Genomic DNA, 16,511 nt, shown 5'->3' with positions numbered 1-16,511 from the left:
CAGGTAATAAACTTTTGAGACATGAAACTTTCACTCACATTTATAACAAAGTAGATTAAACTCTTCAAGCAATAAAAGTATACACTAAGCCTCAAGCATTTTTTTCTTTTTTGAAATGCAGATTATATAAAGCATTAGTCAACTCTAATCTACATCCTAGTAAACACTTAATATTTTTCAAAAAGCAGTGTACTAAGTGAAACTCTTCCCAAATTTACAGAATAAATATTAACTATATTTGCCCATTTTATTACAAACTTAACTTTATGTCACAAATTCTAATTGGTACTAGCAAAGACAAGACTAATTGCTAATAAATCAAGGCGTTTTAAAGCATTAGCAATTGCGCTAGGCTCACTCGAGATGAAATTTGCTATTTTAGCTCCCCAGCTAATACAATACATCCTCTACACAGCTGCAAATCTCACAGTTGTGCAGGTGTGACATCAAGAGAGGGAGAGCCTCTAACAACTGTCCTGGCTACTTCCTCTTCCGGGTCAAAGACAAAGATCTAGGGTGTTCTGTGGTTGACGAGGAGTGGGGGACTGATGATGAGCTATGACTACGGCTGACACCATGCCACGCTTAGCACCATAGACACTTTCTGAAATGGAAGCTACAACAAATAACAGGCAGCTTTCGTATTAAAAAAAAAAAAAAAAAGAAAAGAAAAGAAGGACTTGAAATCACAATTCTGCCACACAGCAGGCCTATGAATGTCTGACCTCAGTTTTCTATAGGTACAATAGGGACAACAGCCATCTTAGAGCTATATGGATCATGAAAAATTATGTGAAGGGGCTAGCACCTAATGAGTGACGTTAGCCGCAATGGGCAGAATCACCAGTGTCTGTACATCAAAACTGCCCCACACCCCTCTACCTTCATGACAACAAACATATTGCCTGCTCTCTTTCAAAATGCTTATCTCATCCTCCTGTAAATCCACTGAAAATATTTTACAGAAATTATGTATTCAAAACTTAGAAATGCTTTCTAATTCTTTTCAAAAGAAATATTATTCAAAAGCAAATCATCTATAAATATGTTGTCTCTAAGTTTATTAAAAGACCTCTTGTTCCAGAAATAAATGGTTTGTTTAACTTAATTACTAAATCCAAATGATCAAATTATTCATGCAATAAAAGTTTAACAAGAGTGATTAAACTAGAATTAAATGAAAGATTCTCATTAAAAATTACTATGGATAATGGTTACATATTTCATAAGGAATTATGAGATCATTCCAATGCAAACAGGATTATCATCTTAACAAATAAGGTGGCAAACAAAGAAGAGAATGTAAACCAACACAGTGGCAGGCTTGTTAACGCTGGAGCTGCGGCATCTAACGCTCTTTTACTACGGACCAATCTGACTTGAAAAGAATGTATGACTGATTTATGAATCTAATTACGGCAAAAACTATCACCTACTCTTATAAGGCACTAAAAAATGCAAACTGCGCTAGGGGTGCTACACTGGATTAAATAACTGACAAAGGTTGAGTGGAGGAGGAAACAGAAGTTATTGCTGCTGGTATCTCCTACATGAGCTCGCTAAAGTACAAGGGAGGTGCAGGAATAGAACAGTACGGGTCTACTTTTAACCATACCTCAAACAAGCCACGATCAACAGGGAAGAGTCTTCTTAGAACCTGCAGAGCATGCTCCCTTTCTGTAAAGAATGGCAACCAGCACAGAAGGAAGGAAGCCACGACAGTACAGGCTAACTTAACAAACAACTCAACCCTAGAACAAAGAGCAGAGATGAGCAGTGAGACCGAGAAAGGCTAATGCTTCGTGAAAAGTGATGTAAATATCATCTAATACAATAACAGTAGCAGTATTGTCAATCAGTACCACCAACAAAGACTTACAATAGGAATCCGCTCACAACATAGCTGAGAATTTCACAACTGGTGAAAGACTACTTTCTCCAGCCAAGGACCCACCAGCATCCCAATTAGCCTTTAGCTTGGATGCTGTTGCTACAGCCATGAAGGGATGCAGCTATGAAGAAAATGTCCAGCAGGGGTATTTCTAATAAGTGAATATGATAAGCACGATAAGCCGTAAAGTGAGGGCACTCTAGAGCAGTGCTCTAGCAAATCGGCCCACACTACCTCCAAAGCATACACTGATCAAAACAGTCCTGTGCATATGAAGATTTACAAGGATATAAAGCATGGCTCAACAGCTTTCTTCCCACCGTGGCCAACACATTTCTGAGAAATCACCAAAGCCAAAGACCACCTTCCTCCAGATAAGTATGCAAATAAATTCTCTGAAGATTTTGAATTCTATGCTTTAAAAGTCACTTACCCCTTTCCTTTGAGGCCTTTTTTAAAACACTTGCCAAGTAAGAAGCAAAAAAATGGTAGGGAGTGGTAAAGTTCCATCTGTTTATAATTTAGAGCTAAGCAAAATGCCAATGACCCTAGCAGGTCCCAGTCACAAGATACTCCAAGAACACCCCACAAAGCAAAGCCAAGACTCACAGAATTATATATGTTTCCATGTCAAGGAAATTAGCTCAATAAGAGGCAGAGCGTGCATTTTATAGAACATATTTCCGGTGTGGTTTAAAAATAATATATACACACACACATACACACACAATGAAAGCTAACTTCTAAATATGAACTGAAAGCATTAAAGAGATAAAAATGTATACAAAGCAGCCTCAAATATATTAAGTCTGATGCTAAACAACAACTGATGCGTAAAGGTTTTAAAAAGTTATAAATATGCTTTACTAGGGAAACCACTTGGAAACTGGGCAGCCAATGGAATTAGTAAAGGACACAGGGGCTGTCTCTGACCTGAACTCAGTGGCCAGCATTTTGATCACCTCCCCCTGGGGGGTGCAGCCTTACCAATCCACAGAGGAAGATGTCGTAGCCAACCTTGATGAGACCTGATAGACTAGGGTTAGAAAGAAGGGGAGAAGATCCTCCCCTATCAGGGGAATAGGGAAAAGGCATAGGGAGAGAAAAGGGAGGGAGGGTGGAACTGGGAGGAGATGAGGGAGGGGGCTGCAGGAGGGATACAAAGTGAATAAATTATAATAAATAAATAGATAAATAAAATTAAATTTAAAGAAAAAAAGTTATAAATAAGCATAGCCTTTTTTCTGTTAAGCTACTTTACAATAGCACTATAAGAGTATGCCATATCTAGAAAATAAAACTATTCTCACAGTAAGCTTAATTATGACAACAAAATTACTGTTGTCACTGTATGCTTCTTTTATACTAAGTGTCAATCAGATGAAGAATTAATCGAAAAAGAGGAAAAGGAAAAGAGAAAGAAAATTTTAATTAGAAATTCAAAACATGTCTAAGAAGACAAATGGAATGTAATGGAGGTAGTAAATGGTAAAGGCGGGATAATTATCTATAAAGCACAAAACAGAAAGCAAACATGCAAAAGAAGGACCTCCAAAATAAAACGTCTAACAACTGGCTAATAAGCTCAGAAAGAGGACATGCAAGAAAGTTATCAGAGAAAATAAAAGAATAAGTGCCTTTCAAAAGAGAGAGAGAGGATACACACAGCATCCAAAGCAACTGGGAAGAACACCTACCTATGACCTAAGTGAATCACTGCACACTGTTTGACCCCACAAGGTAAATGGCTCGGTGGGTGAAGTGTGCCTGCTGCCAAGCCTGATGACCTGAGTTCGATCCCCGGAACGGTATGGTGGAAGGCGTGAACCAAGTGCTGCAACTACCCCTGACCACCACATGGACACACTCACATACACACAGAATAAATCAAAACAAAACACTAATTATACCAGCAGCAACAAACACCCATACAATGCTCAGCAGCTCCAAAGAATTATTATAAGTGTATCACAAATCCTAATTCATTTCATTCTCAAATCAGGCTCACCTAGTAAGGGTGACTGTTATCTCCACTTAAAAATAAAGGAATCCTAGCTCTTGGGAGGCAGAGGCAGGCAGATCTCTGTGAGTTTGAGGCCAGCCTGATCTACAAAGCAAGTACCAGGACAGCCAGGGCTACACAGAAAAACTCTTGTCTCAAAAAAATAAAATAAAATAAAATAAACAATAATAATAAAGTAAACAACTAATACAGTAAACAATAATAACTTTTTGGGCTGGAGAGATGGCTCAGCATTTGAGAACACTGACTGCTCTTCCAGAGGACCAGGTTCAATTCCTAGCACCCACATGGCAGCTCACATCTGTAACTTCAAGATCTGACACCCTCAAACAGACAAACATGCAGACAAAACATCAATGCACATAAAATAAAAATAAATGAGTTACTAAAAAATAAACAGGGGAAAAATGCTTGGTGTGGTGGTATACATTTTTATTACCAGTACTGGAAGAGGCAGAGGCAGGTAGATCTCTTGAGTTGAGGCCAGTCTGGTCTACACAGCAAGTTCCAGGATAGCCAGGGCTACACAGAGACCCTGCCTCAGAACAAAACACAACAAAAATAAGTGAATAAAATTAAAATTAAAAATAAGGGAAATAATACATTAATCATCTTAAAAAATATGTCCCACAAAAATTTGAGAACTCTAAGGCTGTAAGGCTTTTAATTTACCACACCTGACTCTTTTCAACCGTTCATATCACGTGGAGAGTACATCCTAGCATGTATGACAATAGCAGATGGCATGCTACATGCACTGAGCCTAGGCCGTATGTAACCGGTTTCACCTCTGACTTAGGAAAGGATACTGAAAATGTCCGTAGTCAATAAGAATAAGGCCAGGGTACAGCAGTATGCACAAGGCGCTAGCGATCTGTGAAGAAGAGTGTGGCGGGCAAAGAGCTCATTACTACAGCAGCGTGATACGCACTGTGCGCCTAGCACGGCAGAAACGCCCCCTCTTCCTGACCCACTGTCCTTCCTTAATCAAAATATTCCATTTTCACAAGACACTAGAAGGCAACAGAAAATACTTTAATACAAAGTAACATTACTGAAAGAAATTTTATGTAGCTCTGGCTGTCTTGGAACTTATCATATAAGTCAGGCTGTCTTCAAACTCACAGAAACGCACCTGTCTCTGCCTCTCACAATTGTGGAACTGAAGAATTGTCAGAGGCATTTTTAATCTGATGATTGACCATCTAAGCACTCGACGTAAAATTCTCAAGAAAGGGTACTTGATAACAACTGTGAAAACACACTAACTTCCCAAAATGCCTCTTAGTTGAGTCCTTGTCACAAGCCAGGTCAAAATCCTGATTTTCAAGCTTAGCAATAAATGCAGCCTGGCAAGGGTCGACAGTGCGGCACTTCTAAAGGTCAATGCGTTCTGTTATTTCTAGAGAGCACTTAAAGTAACCACCGTAACTTTAAACTGTTGTTTTCTCAATGAAAATTAATCAATAGGAGCTAAAAGATTCATCATCCTATCTACTATCTACTCCCAAAAAGCAGGCCTTCCTCAAAGTCTATCCTTATTAGGCTAGTAATACCTTAAACATTTCAGGGATGAAACGTCAGCCTTAAAACTTACCTTTCTCTTGGGTGAGATTTCTTTTAAAGAGGAACAGTACAGAAGCACTGCTGGTACGTAAATGAGCAAATCAGCAACTAAAACTAAAACAGAAGCTGGTAAGACGAGCCCTCGGGCTCTCCGGCAGCCCACGACCGCCTTCCTCCCACAGCCCTGACTGAGAACTGCACTCATGCTACCCAGCCAGCCCTTTCCCGTCCCTCTCCTTGGACCTGATTATACACGCTGCGTCACTAGACGGTTCTCTCACTTTTTCCCTAACAAAGTCACATGTCTAATCAATGAGACGATGACGGAGTCACGCTCCTGCTGCTCTGACCTGAGCTTCAAATGAATGCTCAGAGCACAGAAAGATCATGTGCTCTCTCACATCTATGCACTCAAAATGTTCTGCTCAAAAAGAACAATTCGAGGAAGCATCTGTAGTGCTACTATTTATAAAACTACATAAGCTTTTACTAGTGAGTGCATAGAAAGAGTTGGAGAGAGCCCAGCACAGTGTGTCATGGACATTATTTTACCAGTCAGCAAGACAAAGCCTGGAGCTTCATGAGTTCCAGACCAGCCATTAGACAATATGACATGCCAAGACCCTGTCACCCTGTTCGCAAACAAACTAAAAAAAAAAAAAAAAAAAAAGCTGCTTGCGTGTCCTGGGTAATGAAGAAATTGGGAATATACATGAAGTGTGTGTGTGTGTGTGTGTGTGTGTGTGTGTGTGTGTGCGCGCGCGCGTATGGGATGGGATGGGATGGGATGGGATGGGATGGGATGGGATGGGATGGGATGGGATGGGATGGGATGGGATGGGATGGGATGGGATGGGATGGTGGGGGACAACAGAACAGGGAACAGGAAAAAAAGACAGCAATGTATAATTCCCTCTTATGCAGTCCCTTTAGAGCAAAGGACAACACTGCTATCCAAGAAGTCTGCTATCCTGAATGAGGAAGAGATGTTTAATGCCCAGTGCTCTGTGAAACTAGAATGGGCCACCCTACAAGCTGTGACTCCTGGAAAGGCAGATATCAGGGTGTTGAGAAGGTAATCAGCAAAGGTTCAGTGGAAGGAGGAGAGAGATGTGGAAGAGGCAAACAGACAACACAGGCTGCCTCTGAGCCTGAGATTATATGGCAGGTGAACACACTGGGCACTCGGGCTAACTGACAACAAAGGGTCCGAGCTAGAATAGTCAGTTATGTAGTACTTTCAAAGCAATCAAAGCTTAAAACTTCAGCCTCCTATGAATCACACAATGCTCAATAAGCATTGTTGACTAGCTGGGGTAGAGCTCGGTGAAAGGGTCTTGACTAGCACTTTAAGGCCCTTTGTTTAACTCCCAGCACCACTGAAAAGGAGGAGGGGGTGTCTGAGCTGACTGTTGAATGGACAAACAATACAGTCTATGAAACACCACTGTAAGGATTGCCTTGAGGGTGAAGGAACCTGGGCTCAGGACACTAAAGCAGCAGCAGAAAGAAAAGCAGCTTCAGTTTCTTACTCTCTGACCTAAGGTGAGTTTCCCGCCTCATGTAACTGCACATGGGTGGTTTCCTCGGCTTAAAATAAGGGTAGGATATTCGTTCCTTTTGGATGCTCAGAGGATGAAGTGATACAGTAAGAGTGAAACCCACAGAATTATTCCTTTTCTTTTGGCTTACCGCTTACATATAATTTTAGTCCTGCAGCATGCACACGTATACATCTGCATAACTGAACAATTTCAAAGCCACCGGAACAACAGGGTGTGGTGGCACATGCCTTTACTCTCAACATTCAGGAGGCAGAGGCAGGAGGCCCTCTGCGGGTTCAAGGGCAACCCGGTCTACCTGCTGAGTTCTAGGACAGCCAGAGCTACACGGTGAGACAGCTTCTCAAAAACAAACAAAAAACGAACCATAATAGTACTTTTAACCCATTTGCCCAAGTTGTTTTTAAAAACTGAGTTTTTGACCCAATACCAACTGCTATTTTACCTGTGGCACGCATGAAGAGCTTGTGTGCCTGACTCTCATGTCCCCGTGACGTGTGGAGAGCAACCCAGTCCGGATTTATAAACTCTGCCCTGCCAATCGAAGCAGATACACACGCACTTCATTACTCTCGGCTTTAGTAATGAGGACATCTGAGAACACAGCAATTTAAGGATTGTCTGTTGTACTTTAAGAATGAAATACTGAGGCTTTCCTCCTTGTCTTTAATCATGTAAAATTCACAGAGAATATAAAACAGCATCTCATCTGCCTTGCTCATCTTCCAAGAAAGCCATGGAATATCTGACCCTCAGCATCCTAGTGTAAAAGGGAATCTGATGTCACATTTCATTATTAAAAACATACTTTGTTTATAACCTCTTCAGTTACCAGAACAACGGGTTTAATAAACATAATAATCATAAATTTTACATAAAATTCAAACATTATTATTGATAAATGAACTTTTCAATCAGATGATAATATCCTTAGTATATCTAACCATCATGATGTTTAGGTGCTTATTTTCAACCTATGAAAATTTACTTTATATTAAAACAGTTTAAAATTTTTCATTATTTTAAACATAAGACAGTTAAAAGATGAAAAAATAAATCATGACAAAGTGAAGAAGTTCCTCAAATTTTTGCTGGCACACTTTAAGTCTAAGAAAAACTGTGTGACAGAGGTGAATGGGGTCCCTGCCAAAATAGAAGTCCTTAACTACAAATTACTTCATTTAATAAAAAAAAGGGGGAAGGGGGCACCAATCCTAAATCACTAAGTCACAAGTTTCTAACCTAGCAGGTCAGTTAAGAAGGCCATTTGGAGCTACAGTTTTCGCTCACTTGGCTACTCCAGAAAAATGAAAGCTGCTTTGTATTAAACACTGCTCAGCAGTCCTGTGCCGTCGGTAACACCTCTACTCTACCACCAATCTAAGTTCTGCAATCTTTCTAGCCTGTACACCACAAGCATTACAGAAATGTTCACATTCTGACAGTGGTTCTTAAACTTGTAATATGACCGAAGCTACAAGTAATCACTCCTAAATGAATCAGATTGCACTGTGTCTTAGGGTGTTTATATTCAGCTACATCAATAAAAGAAGAACTCACACATATGCACATAAGAGACTATGATAGGCGGTAAGCGGTGGGTAATCCAGTCCCCAGTACTGCAGATTGTTATCGCTGCTGTTAAAATACCTGGGAAGATAAAAAGCACCACCTCATTATCAATATTCAAGATATAACATGTCATTTAGTTAAAATTAAGCTTCTGGTTTAACAAGTTAAGACACTAATAACTACCCTATGACATCAAATACAAACAGGGCTGCCCCAGGAGCCTGGCACTTATTGTTCCTTTATTCTTAGTAGACTTAGTAAATTAATTATACTCACACAATAAAATATATGCAACAAAGACAATTTGTATCTGATACCATAATAAATTAGAAAAAGAGCACTTTTAATGCATAATTTAGAAAATAAAAAGCCAGTTTCAAAGAATACCTTAAAATATGGCTGGGAGGGTGGGATTGAGAGGGAATGAGGGAGGGGGGTACAGCTGGGATACAAAGTACATAAACTGTAATTAATATAAAAATAAAAATATATTTTAAAACAATAAAAAAAAAAAGATATGGCTTATGGTAAGAGGAAAGCTTCATGGAATAAGCAGGTTGAGGAAGACTTTGAAAATAATTCAGCCAGCATATATAACTCAGTCCCGCTACAGAGGAGAGTCTGTGAAACAGTGGGGGAAACCTGGTCTAGACTCCATACAGGTGCTTGGTTCCTCCAGTTCCAGATGTGAAGGAATTATGAAAAGCACTGTGCCTCTAAAAGGAAAATGAAGTTCATGGAAATACATCTTTAATTGTGTCCTTTGTGCTAAGCAGGTTCTTCCATCCACCTCACTCTCGGGCACAAGAGCAACTTACAGCAACGCAGACCAGACTGCGTAAGCAAACTCATAATCTTGTTGCAAATGGCTCACGGCTTCCAGTTCCCTAACTTAAAGACGACTTAGCACTCAGCAAGCTTCTCATCAAGGGAAAGGTCTCCCCCTGAGCCGAGGGGCTATGGCAGCTAGTGAAAGGGGAGCCGGCTATCTGGTAGGGTGCCTATGCTCAGTGGATAGCTCTATCTCGTTCCAGGATTTAGTGAGCTACCGAAAGATATGAAGTTGGAGGAAGGTTGAGAAAAGGCAGTCTCCGGGAGAAGACGGAGTAGGGGAAGGTAAATATGATCAAAATACATGTATGAAATTCTCAAAAAGGATAAATTAAAACGTATTTTTTGAAGAGATCTCCATCAAGTAATTTATTTCTCATACCCAGATTTGCTCTACTTGAAAGACAGGGATGCAGAGAGCTGAGGATTAGTAAAATGTTCAAAGCATACCAGAGAGCCAAATGATCTGAGTACGGGCACTGTGGTATGGTACAGCTGGCCACAGCTATGTGCTCCAGCAGAAATGTCCACACATCCTTCCTGAGTCCTGTGAGTGGCTTGCACTAGACATCAGAAAGCAATGTCTTTTCCAAGAGAGCTGCACGGCCGGAATCTGCCAGAAAGCTGGTGCACAAGGGTTCACCTCTCTAGCGAGGTCACTGACGACGGGCACCAACTGTGTTACTTCCACGTTCACACGACCGGAGGGCACACTGCACAATGCAAGCCTGGGCTCAACATGCAAAGCCGTCAAGTTACCGCCTCGCAAAACCTAAGTGCCAAAGCCTTTAACTACCCAGCTATGGTATGGCTACAGCAAGGAGAAACCATCAAGTCATTCGAGATTACATTCTGACAGAAACAACCTGATTTGGTTTCTAGCTTAAAAAGAAAAGGCTAATAATGTTCATTTACTTTAACCTTGAGATTCACTAGAGACAATAAGTGAAAGAGGTGCTGGAATGACAGTAAGCTATAAAAAGGCAGACTTACACTATCAGGAACAAGGGAAGGCTAAGAACGGGGCTCCCCATTTGTGGGATAATTCCTAAGAGAGGGAGGCAGGCTCACAGGCACACTGCCTGTAATCACAGCTACTCGGGATGATAAGGCAATAATAGAATTACCATTCAAGGCCTGCCTAGACTATACAGTGGGACTGTCTAAAAATGGGGGAAAGAAAAATGAAGACGAAAAGAGACAGCTGTGCAGCTTGGTGGTCGGGTACTTGCCTAGCAAGTACAGTGTGGTGGTTTGAAGAATGGCTCCCACAGGCTCCCGTATTTCAAAGCTTAGTCATCAGAAGTAAACTGATGAGATTAGAAGGATGGGGCGTGGCCTTATGGGAGGAAGTGTGTCACTGAAGGTGGGGTTTTAGGTTTCAAAAGCCCAGTTCTCTCTTCCTGCAGATGAGGGGGCAGCTCTCAGCTACGGCTCCATCTCCACATTTACTTTCACATTTTTATACACACACACACACATTTGAAGGTCAAGAAACTAGAAAGGAGACATAAAAGGAGAAAAGATCATAAAGGGAGAGAAGAGGGAAAGAAGCAATGGAGGGCTGGAGGTATGGCTCATCGGTCAGGAGTATGTGCTGGAGAGGACCAGAGATTCCTTTCCAGCACCTACGTGGAGAGGCTCACATAGCTCACACAGGCTCACTCCAGCTCCAGGGGACCCAACACCATCCTCTGGACTCAATCATGCACATGCCCACACACAGACACACACACACAAAGTTTAAATTCCTTTTTAAAGGGGGCTATGAAATATGTAAGGCATTTAAGCAGAAAGAGGGCTCTTGGTTGGGAAGAAAGGGAACCAGTGAGAGCGAAGAGAGGAGAGTAGTTCGGGCTATAAGAGCAAAGTGTGTGAAAAGGCCTTTGTAAGTCCTCATTCACCCAATGAGATATGAAGATGGTTACTTCCATTCTGCAAGTGATAACACTAAAGAGAAAATTAAATAACCTTCAGAGGTCCCAGCAACAGAAAGCTATGATGTGGCCTCTGGTCTGCACTCTTCACATTGTTTTAGGGTTCACAGACCTTACTGGCTCAACAATAAACAGAAACATTAACTGTCAATCCAGGGGCGTCACCCACAGACATGAAAAACACCCTTTGAACCACTGAGATTTCTAAGAGACACTCAGTGAAACTTCCAAACAGCTGTGTATGCAAAACTAAGGTGGTTTGTTACCATTGTGTTAGTGACTGAGAATAACAGCAATTCCTACCATGTTCCGAGTTCTACAAAACAGAAGACCACACAAACCATACCATGAAACCACTGACCTTTTCTTTACACTACAGAGGGAGATAGGAGATAAGGTCATGGAAGAGAGGACAAACGAGATGGACACAGCAATCTGCAGCGTGCCAGGACCCACACCAGAAGCACGATACTCAGAGATGGCCAAAGGGGCAGAAGTAAACTTTTCAATACTCCATTTCCGCTCCACACATACAGTCAGTTACTACTGCCGAGACCTTTCTGTTTGTACCTAGAGCTGATGCCACAGTAAGCTTTGGTGAAAAAAAAAAAAAAAGCATAGATAAGGGGACAGGGAAAGAGTACTGTCTGCTCATGATGCTGTTTTTGACTTCCATCCACCCAGACAGGTTTCCAAGGTATACGGTGTTTTTACATCAGACTTCTAGTTTAGGGCTGGTAAAATGGCTCCATGGGTAAACAGTGCTTGTACAAAGCCTGACCACCTTTTATGTTTGATCCCTGGAACCCATGTAAATGTGGAAGGAGAAAACCAGCTCCACAGAGCTGTCCTCCAACCACCACAGGAATACTGTGGCATGAGTGCGCCTCCTTATCATCACATGTGATGAGAACAAATAGAACTTAAAGATTCATAAACATTAGAAGTTCTAGATTAATGGCATAGCCTGGCTAACTTGGTGTGCATATGGACAATTTTCGGCACTTCAAAGATGTGAAACTTCAAAGATGAGGTCCAGTATGCAAGACAACAACATATTCAAAGCATCATACGCAAGAGATGAAGAAAACGGTGTTTTTCTTTTAAATGCTGCCATATAATCTACATTAACTATGATAAACAATAAAACCAACACAAAATTGCCTGTACCATTGTTTGACTGGTAAATTAAGGGTAATTTCTTGCCAGTGTCTCTGAGCTTCATAATCACCAAACATAGGTGGTTTTCCCGCACCTAGAATGGAAAGCAAAAAGAGGATAATAATGAGCTTTTAGCATAGCAGTGTAGGTTCTTTTCCCCCTTATAAAAATGGCCTATATCACAAGCCCAACACAAGCTAGAGAAAGAATGCAGGAGTTACCAAAATCAGAGATGAGGCCTGAACCCGTACTCCAAGCCACCAAATAGCCATGTGATGAGCACGTGCCTTACCCTCCTCACTAAACTTAGGAGCCACACGCTCTACTCAGAGACCTGCTAGAGCAAATACCAGAGAGGTGTAAACGCCCAGCACAGAGCCTAGCACAGCAGACGCTCAGTGAGCAGAGACATTGTACACCATCAGTAGTACAAAGCACGTGTGATTGCTTTTTTGTTTTGTTTTCTCAATGTTTTTTTTTGTTTTTGTTTGTTTGTTTGTTTTTTGCTAGCTTGGTGGTGCATACCGTTAGTCCCAGCACTGGGGAGGCAGAGGCAGGGTGATTTCTATGAATTCAAGGCCAGCCAGGTCTACATAGTGAGTTCCAGGACAGGCAGGAATAGTGAGACTCAGTATCAAATAAACAAACAAGCAAAACACAAAAAACCCAATGTTTTTAGTGCATGCGTGCGTGTACGTGTGCATGTGTGTGTGTGTGACATGTAGAAATCAGATCTCAAGAGGGGATTCTCTCCTGCCAGCTTATGAGATCCAGAGATGGAACTGGAGCTGTCCAGCATGCATGCAAGCACCTCTACCCGGTGATTCATCTTGCCAGGCACCATATTTACTTTTACTTCACGAGAAAAACTATTGCCAGCACTGTGGTCTGAATATGATATGTCTCCTACAAGTCCAGGGCTGGAGGAGCTGCTCTGCAAGGCTGAGGCATTCTGAGGTAGAGATTTGAGAAAGTAGGCCAATGGGACAGGGCCTGGAGGCCTGCTAGCCAGGGACCACTCCAGTCCTCTGCTCTTTCCACTGCGGACTCATCATGAGCAGCCTGTTCCCACTCCTGCCACTGTGCCTTCCCCACAGTGACGGGCCAGACCCTCAGGCTGGAGGGCAGATAAACTCTCCTGTATGGTTCCTTGTTGGGTATTTTGGTCACAGCAATAAGAAAAGTAGCAATGCAAATACTTCACAGAAGTACCATAAATTAACTACAATTATCTGCATTTCCAAATTGAAAATAAAAAACTTAAGGCCGAACACAGAATTAAACACAGGCTATATATTGATAGGGGTTGAATTCCTATCAAATGATTCTTCATATAAAAACTCAAAGGCCAGTGAGATGTCTCAGCAGCTACGTGAATTTGCCACCAAACCTGAGGTCAGTTCCTAGAGCCCATGGAGAGGAAGTGAGAACCAATTACTAAGTCACCCTGACTTCCAAATGCCAAGCACTGCACACACAATAAATAAGAGATGTTTAAATTAAAAAAATAAAAATAAAAAGCTGTAATTCGCTTTCTTTAAAGTTACAAATAAGGGATAATAAACCTTTAATAACTAACATGTCTAGTGCTAAATACAATAATCCAATGAACTAAGTGTTATTATTTCCCTACTTTAAGGCTGGGAAAAGGAAAATAGTCACTCGAGTAGCAAAAGCAGGTTCTACATCTAAACCCAGCGAGTTGGCTCTAAAACCCATTTTTTTTAAATCATCTTTTAAAGAGTAAATTTTTCTTAATGGTTTGCTTTTATTTCATGTGCACTGGTGTTTTGCCTGAATCTATGTCTGTGTGAGGGTGTCAGATTGCCTGGAACTAGAGTTAACAGACAGTTCACTGCCATGTGGGTCCAGGACCTAAAACTCTTTTTTTTAAAGATTTATTTATTTATTATTTATACAGCATGCTGCCTGCATGTGTGCCTACAGGCCAGAAGAGGGCACCAGATCTCATTATAGATGGTTAGGAGCCACCATGTAGTTGCTAGGAATTGAACTTAGGACCTTTGAAAGAACAGCCAGTGCTCTTAACCTCTGAGCCATCTCTGCAGCCCCCTAAGACCCATCTTAACTCCAACCTTCTCATGCCCGCAGAGATGACAAATCTCCATCTAGCAAACAGTAAGCACCTATTTAACAAGCAGTTGACTACTGAACTATGAGAAAGCCCAACAAAGTACAACAGAGTCACAGGTTTTTAAGTCAACAAATAAGGCAGAAATCAAAATAGCCATACATAAGTCTCACGTAGTCAAAAGGTGTGCCACGTTGAATGACGGTCCCCTGCTGACTGAACTCTAACCCAGATTTCCTCCAGGTTTAGTAAACCTGTTTGCTTTGTTGGCTGTATGCTACTAGTTTTCTTCGAATGCCGGAATTTCTAAAGAGAAAGTCTGTAATTACGGGAAAAGCAGACCAACAGCTCTATGCACTGCGTACACCTGTTTATAGTCATGCACACTGGGAAACCGGCACAAGCAATGGCGCACAGTACAGGCACTCTTGCGCATGTGCAACTCCGCAGTCTGCCAGAAGGAGCCGTGCTTTCTCATCTCACTCAACACCAGGGTGCGTTCGCCTAGTGTCTCAACAGCACCTGGCAGACTCCAGCGACTGTCAGTACAGCTCAGCGACCGCAGGCTGGCAGGCCTGGCTGTTGGCATGTGAAGCCCGGGTGCTGGTTCCTGCCCCAAATGCCTTTACTGTACAGCCCTCTAAAACGCCTGTTCGTTCTGTTCGCGCTCTATTCCATACATATCTTCCACCGGCTCAGATGCGCTGCCTTCAGGAGTCACCTCAGGAGACCAGCGTGCGCCCTGCAGGTGAAGTGCGTGCCACTAAATCCTGCCGGGCCAAATTTGATCCCTGCAATCCGTACGAAAAGCTGAGTGTGGTGATGACACACGTCTGTACTCCCAATGTCGCTAAAGTAAGAGAGGAGGCAGAGACAGGATCATCCAGAAGCCTGTGGCCGGCTACCCTGAGAGAGTAGGAGCAGCAGGGGAGAGCAGAGGCCTGGGAGTTGTTCTCCCGCCTGCGCCTACATTCACATACTAAATAACTTGTTGTAACTACCTCCAGGGTTAGGGATGTATCTTAAGGACTGACTGTGCCTAGCATGTGCAAGGTTCAAAACCTAACACCAAAAAACAAACAAAATGTTGAGCTGGGTGTAGAGAAAGAATCACTTCGTTGGGAATAGATGAGGCAAAGATGGTCGCACGTGCCTTAATTCCATCACTTGGGAGTTAGAGGCAGACAGATCCCTGTGAGTTCGAAACCCACCTGGTCTACATCAGGCTAGTCGGGGCTACACAGCGAGAACCTGTCGCAAAACAAATTAGGCACACTGGTGCATGCTTGTAATCCCAGCAGTCAGGAGTAGAGGCAGGAAGATCGGGAGTTTGGCAGCAAAGGCTAGCCTTGGCTACAAAAGCCTTGCCTCAAAAACACAAACAAAATCATCCAGGTCCCAAATCCCCTGTGAGCCTCCCTTACACTCTGAAAGATAAAAGGTTTATTACTGACTTTTCATAATATGTACATTTTCCACATCATGTTTGCCATATGGCTATACTACTTCCTAATTGATAAGTACGAATTTCAGTTACTGGAAACAGAAAAAAAAAAGTTGTTTTCTGTAAATTAAAGTAGGCATCATGTTAGGCATTCTTATTTTCATTTTTCTTACATTTGTTGTAGGCATGCATGTGTGGAGCTAATTCAATGAATACAACCACTGAATATATGGTTTCTTTGGGACGACAAAGGGAGTTAATTTTTTTTTTCTTTTTTCAATGCCATTAGGATAATAAAGTCAGAAAAGATTTCAGCAAACTATCTAGATTTCCTAAAACTACTCTGGAAATAGTGTGGTCAACGTGGAGGAATTTATTACCTCTCTCTAACAAACAGAAGAATGGATAACGACTCTCTTCAGGGTTGGGAAA

The 16,511-nt window shown here is 41.8% G+C and overlaps 1 protein-coding gene across 4 annotated transcripts in view; it reads right to left on the bottom strand.

Moving 5' to 3' along the window:
• Alg6 (ALG6 alpha-1,3-glucosyltransferase) overlaps window positions 1–16,511 on the bottom strand; it is a 44,661-nt gene that overhangs the window by 17,415 nt on the left and 10,735 nt on the right. For all 4 annotated transcript variants that reach the window (XM_060365951.1, XM_060365949.1, XM_060365950.1 and 1 more), the window contains exons 3-9: window positions 12,553–12,637; window positions 8,603–8,692; window positions 7,488–7,576; window positions 5,512–5,594; window positions 4,724–4,788; window positions 2,325–2,510; window positions 1,616–1,751 (exon numbers count right to left, since the gene is read on the bottom strand). In XM_060365951.1, coding sequence (XP_060221934.1) covers window positions 1,616–1,751; window positions 2,325–2,510; window positions 4,724–4,788; window positions 5,512–5,594; window positions 7,488–7,576; window positions 8,603–8,692; window positions 12,553–12,637 — 734 coding nt within the window. The remainder of the gene's footprint in view (window positions 1–1,615; window positions 1,752–2,324; window positions 2,511–4,723; window positions 4,789–5,511; window positions 5,595–7,487; window positions 7,577–8,602; window positions 8,693–12,552; window positions 12,638–16,511) is intronic.

This window comes from Meriones unguiculatus, chromosome 12, assembly GCF_030254825.1.
Source record: "Meriones unguiculatus strain TT.TT164.6M chromosome 12, Bangor_MerUng_6.1, whole genome shotgun sequence".
Lineage (NCBI taxonomy): Eukaryota > Metazoa > Chordata > Mammalia > Rodentia > Muridae > Meriones > Meriones unguiculatus.
The sequence above is the reverse complement of the archived record's forward strand: the minus strand, read 5'-3'. Positions and strand labels throughout refer to the sequence as shown.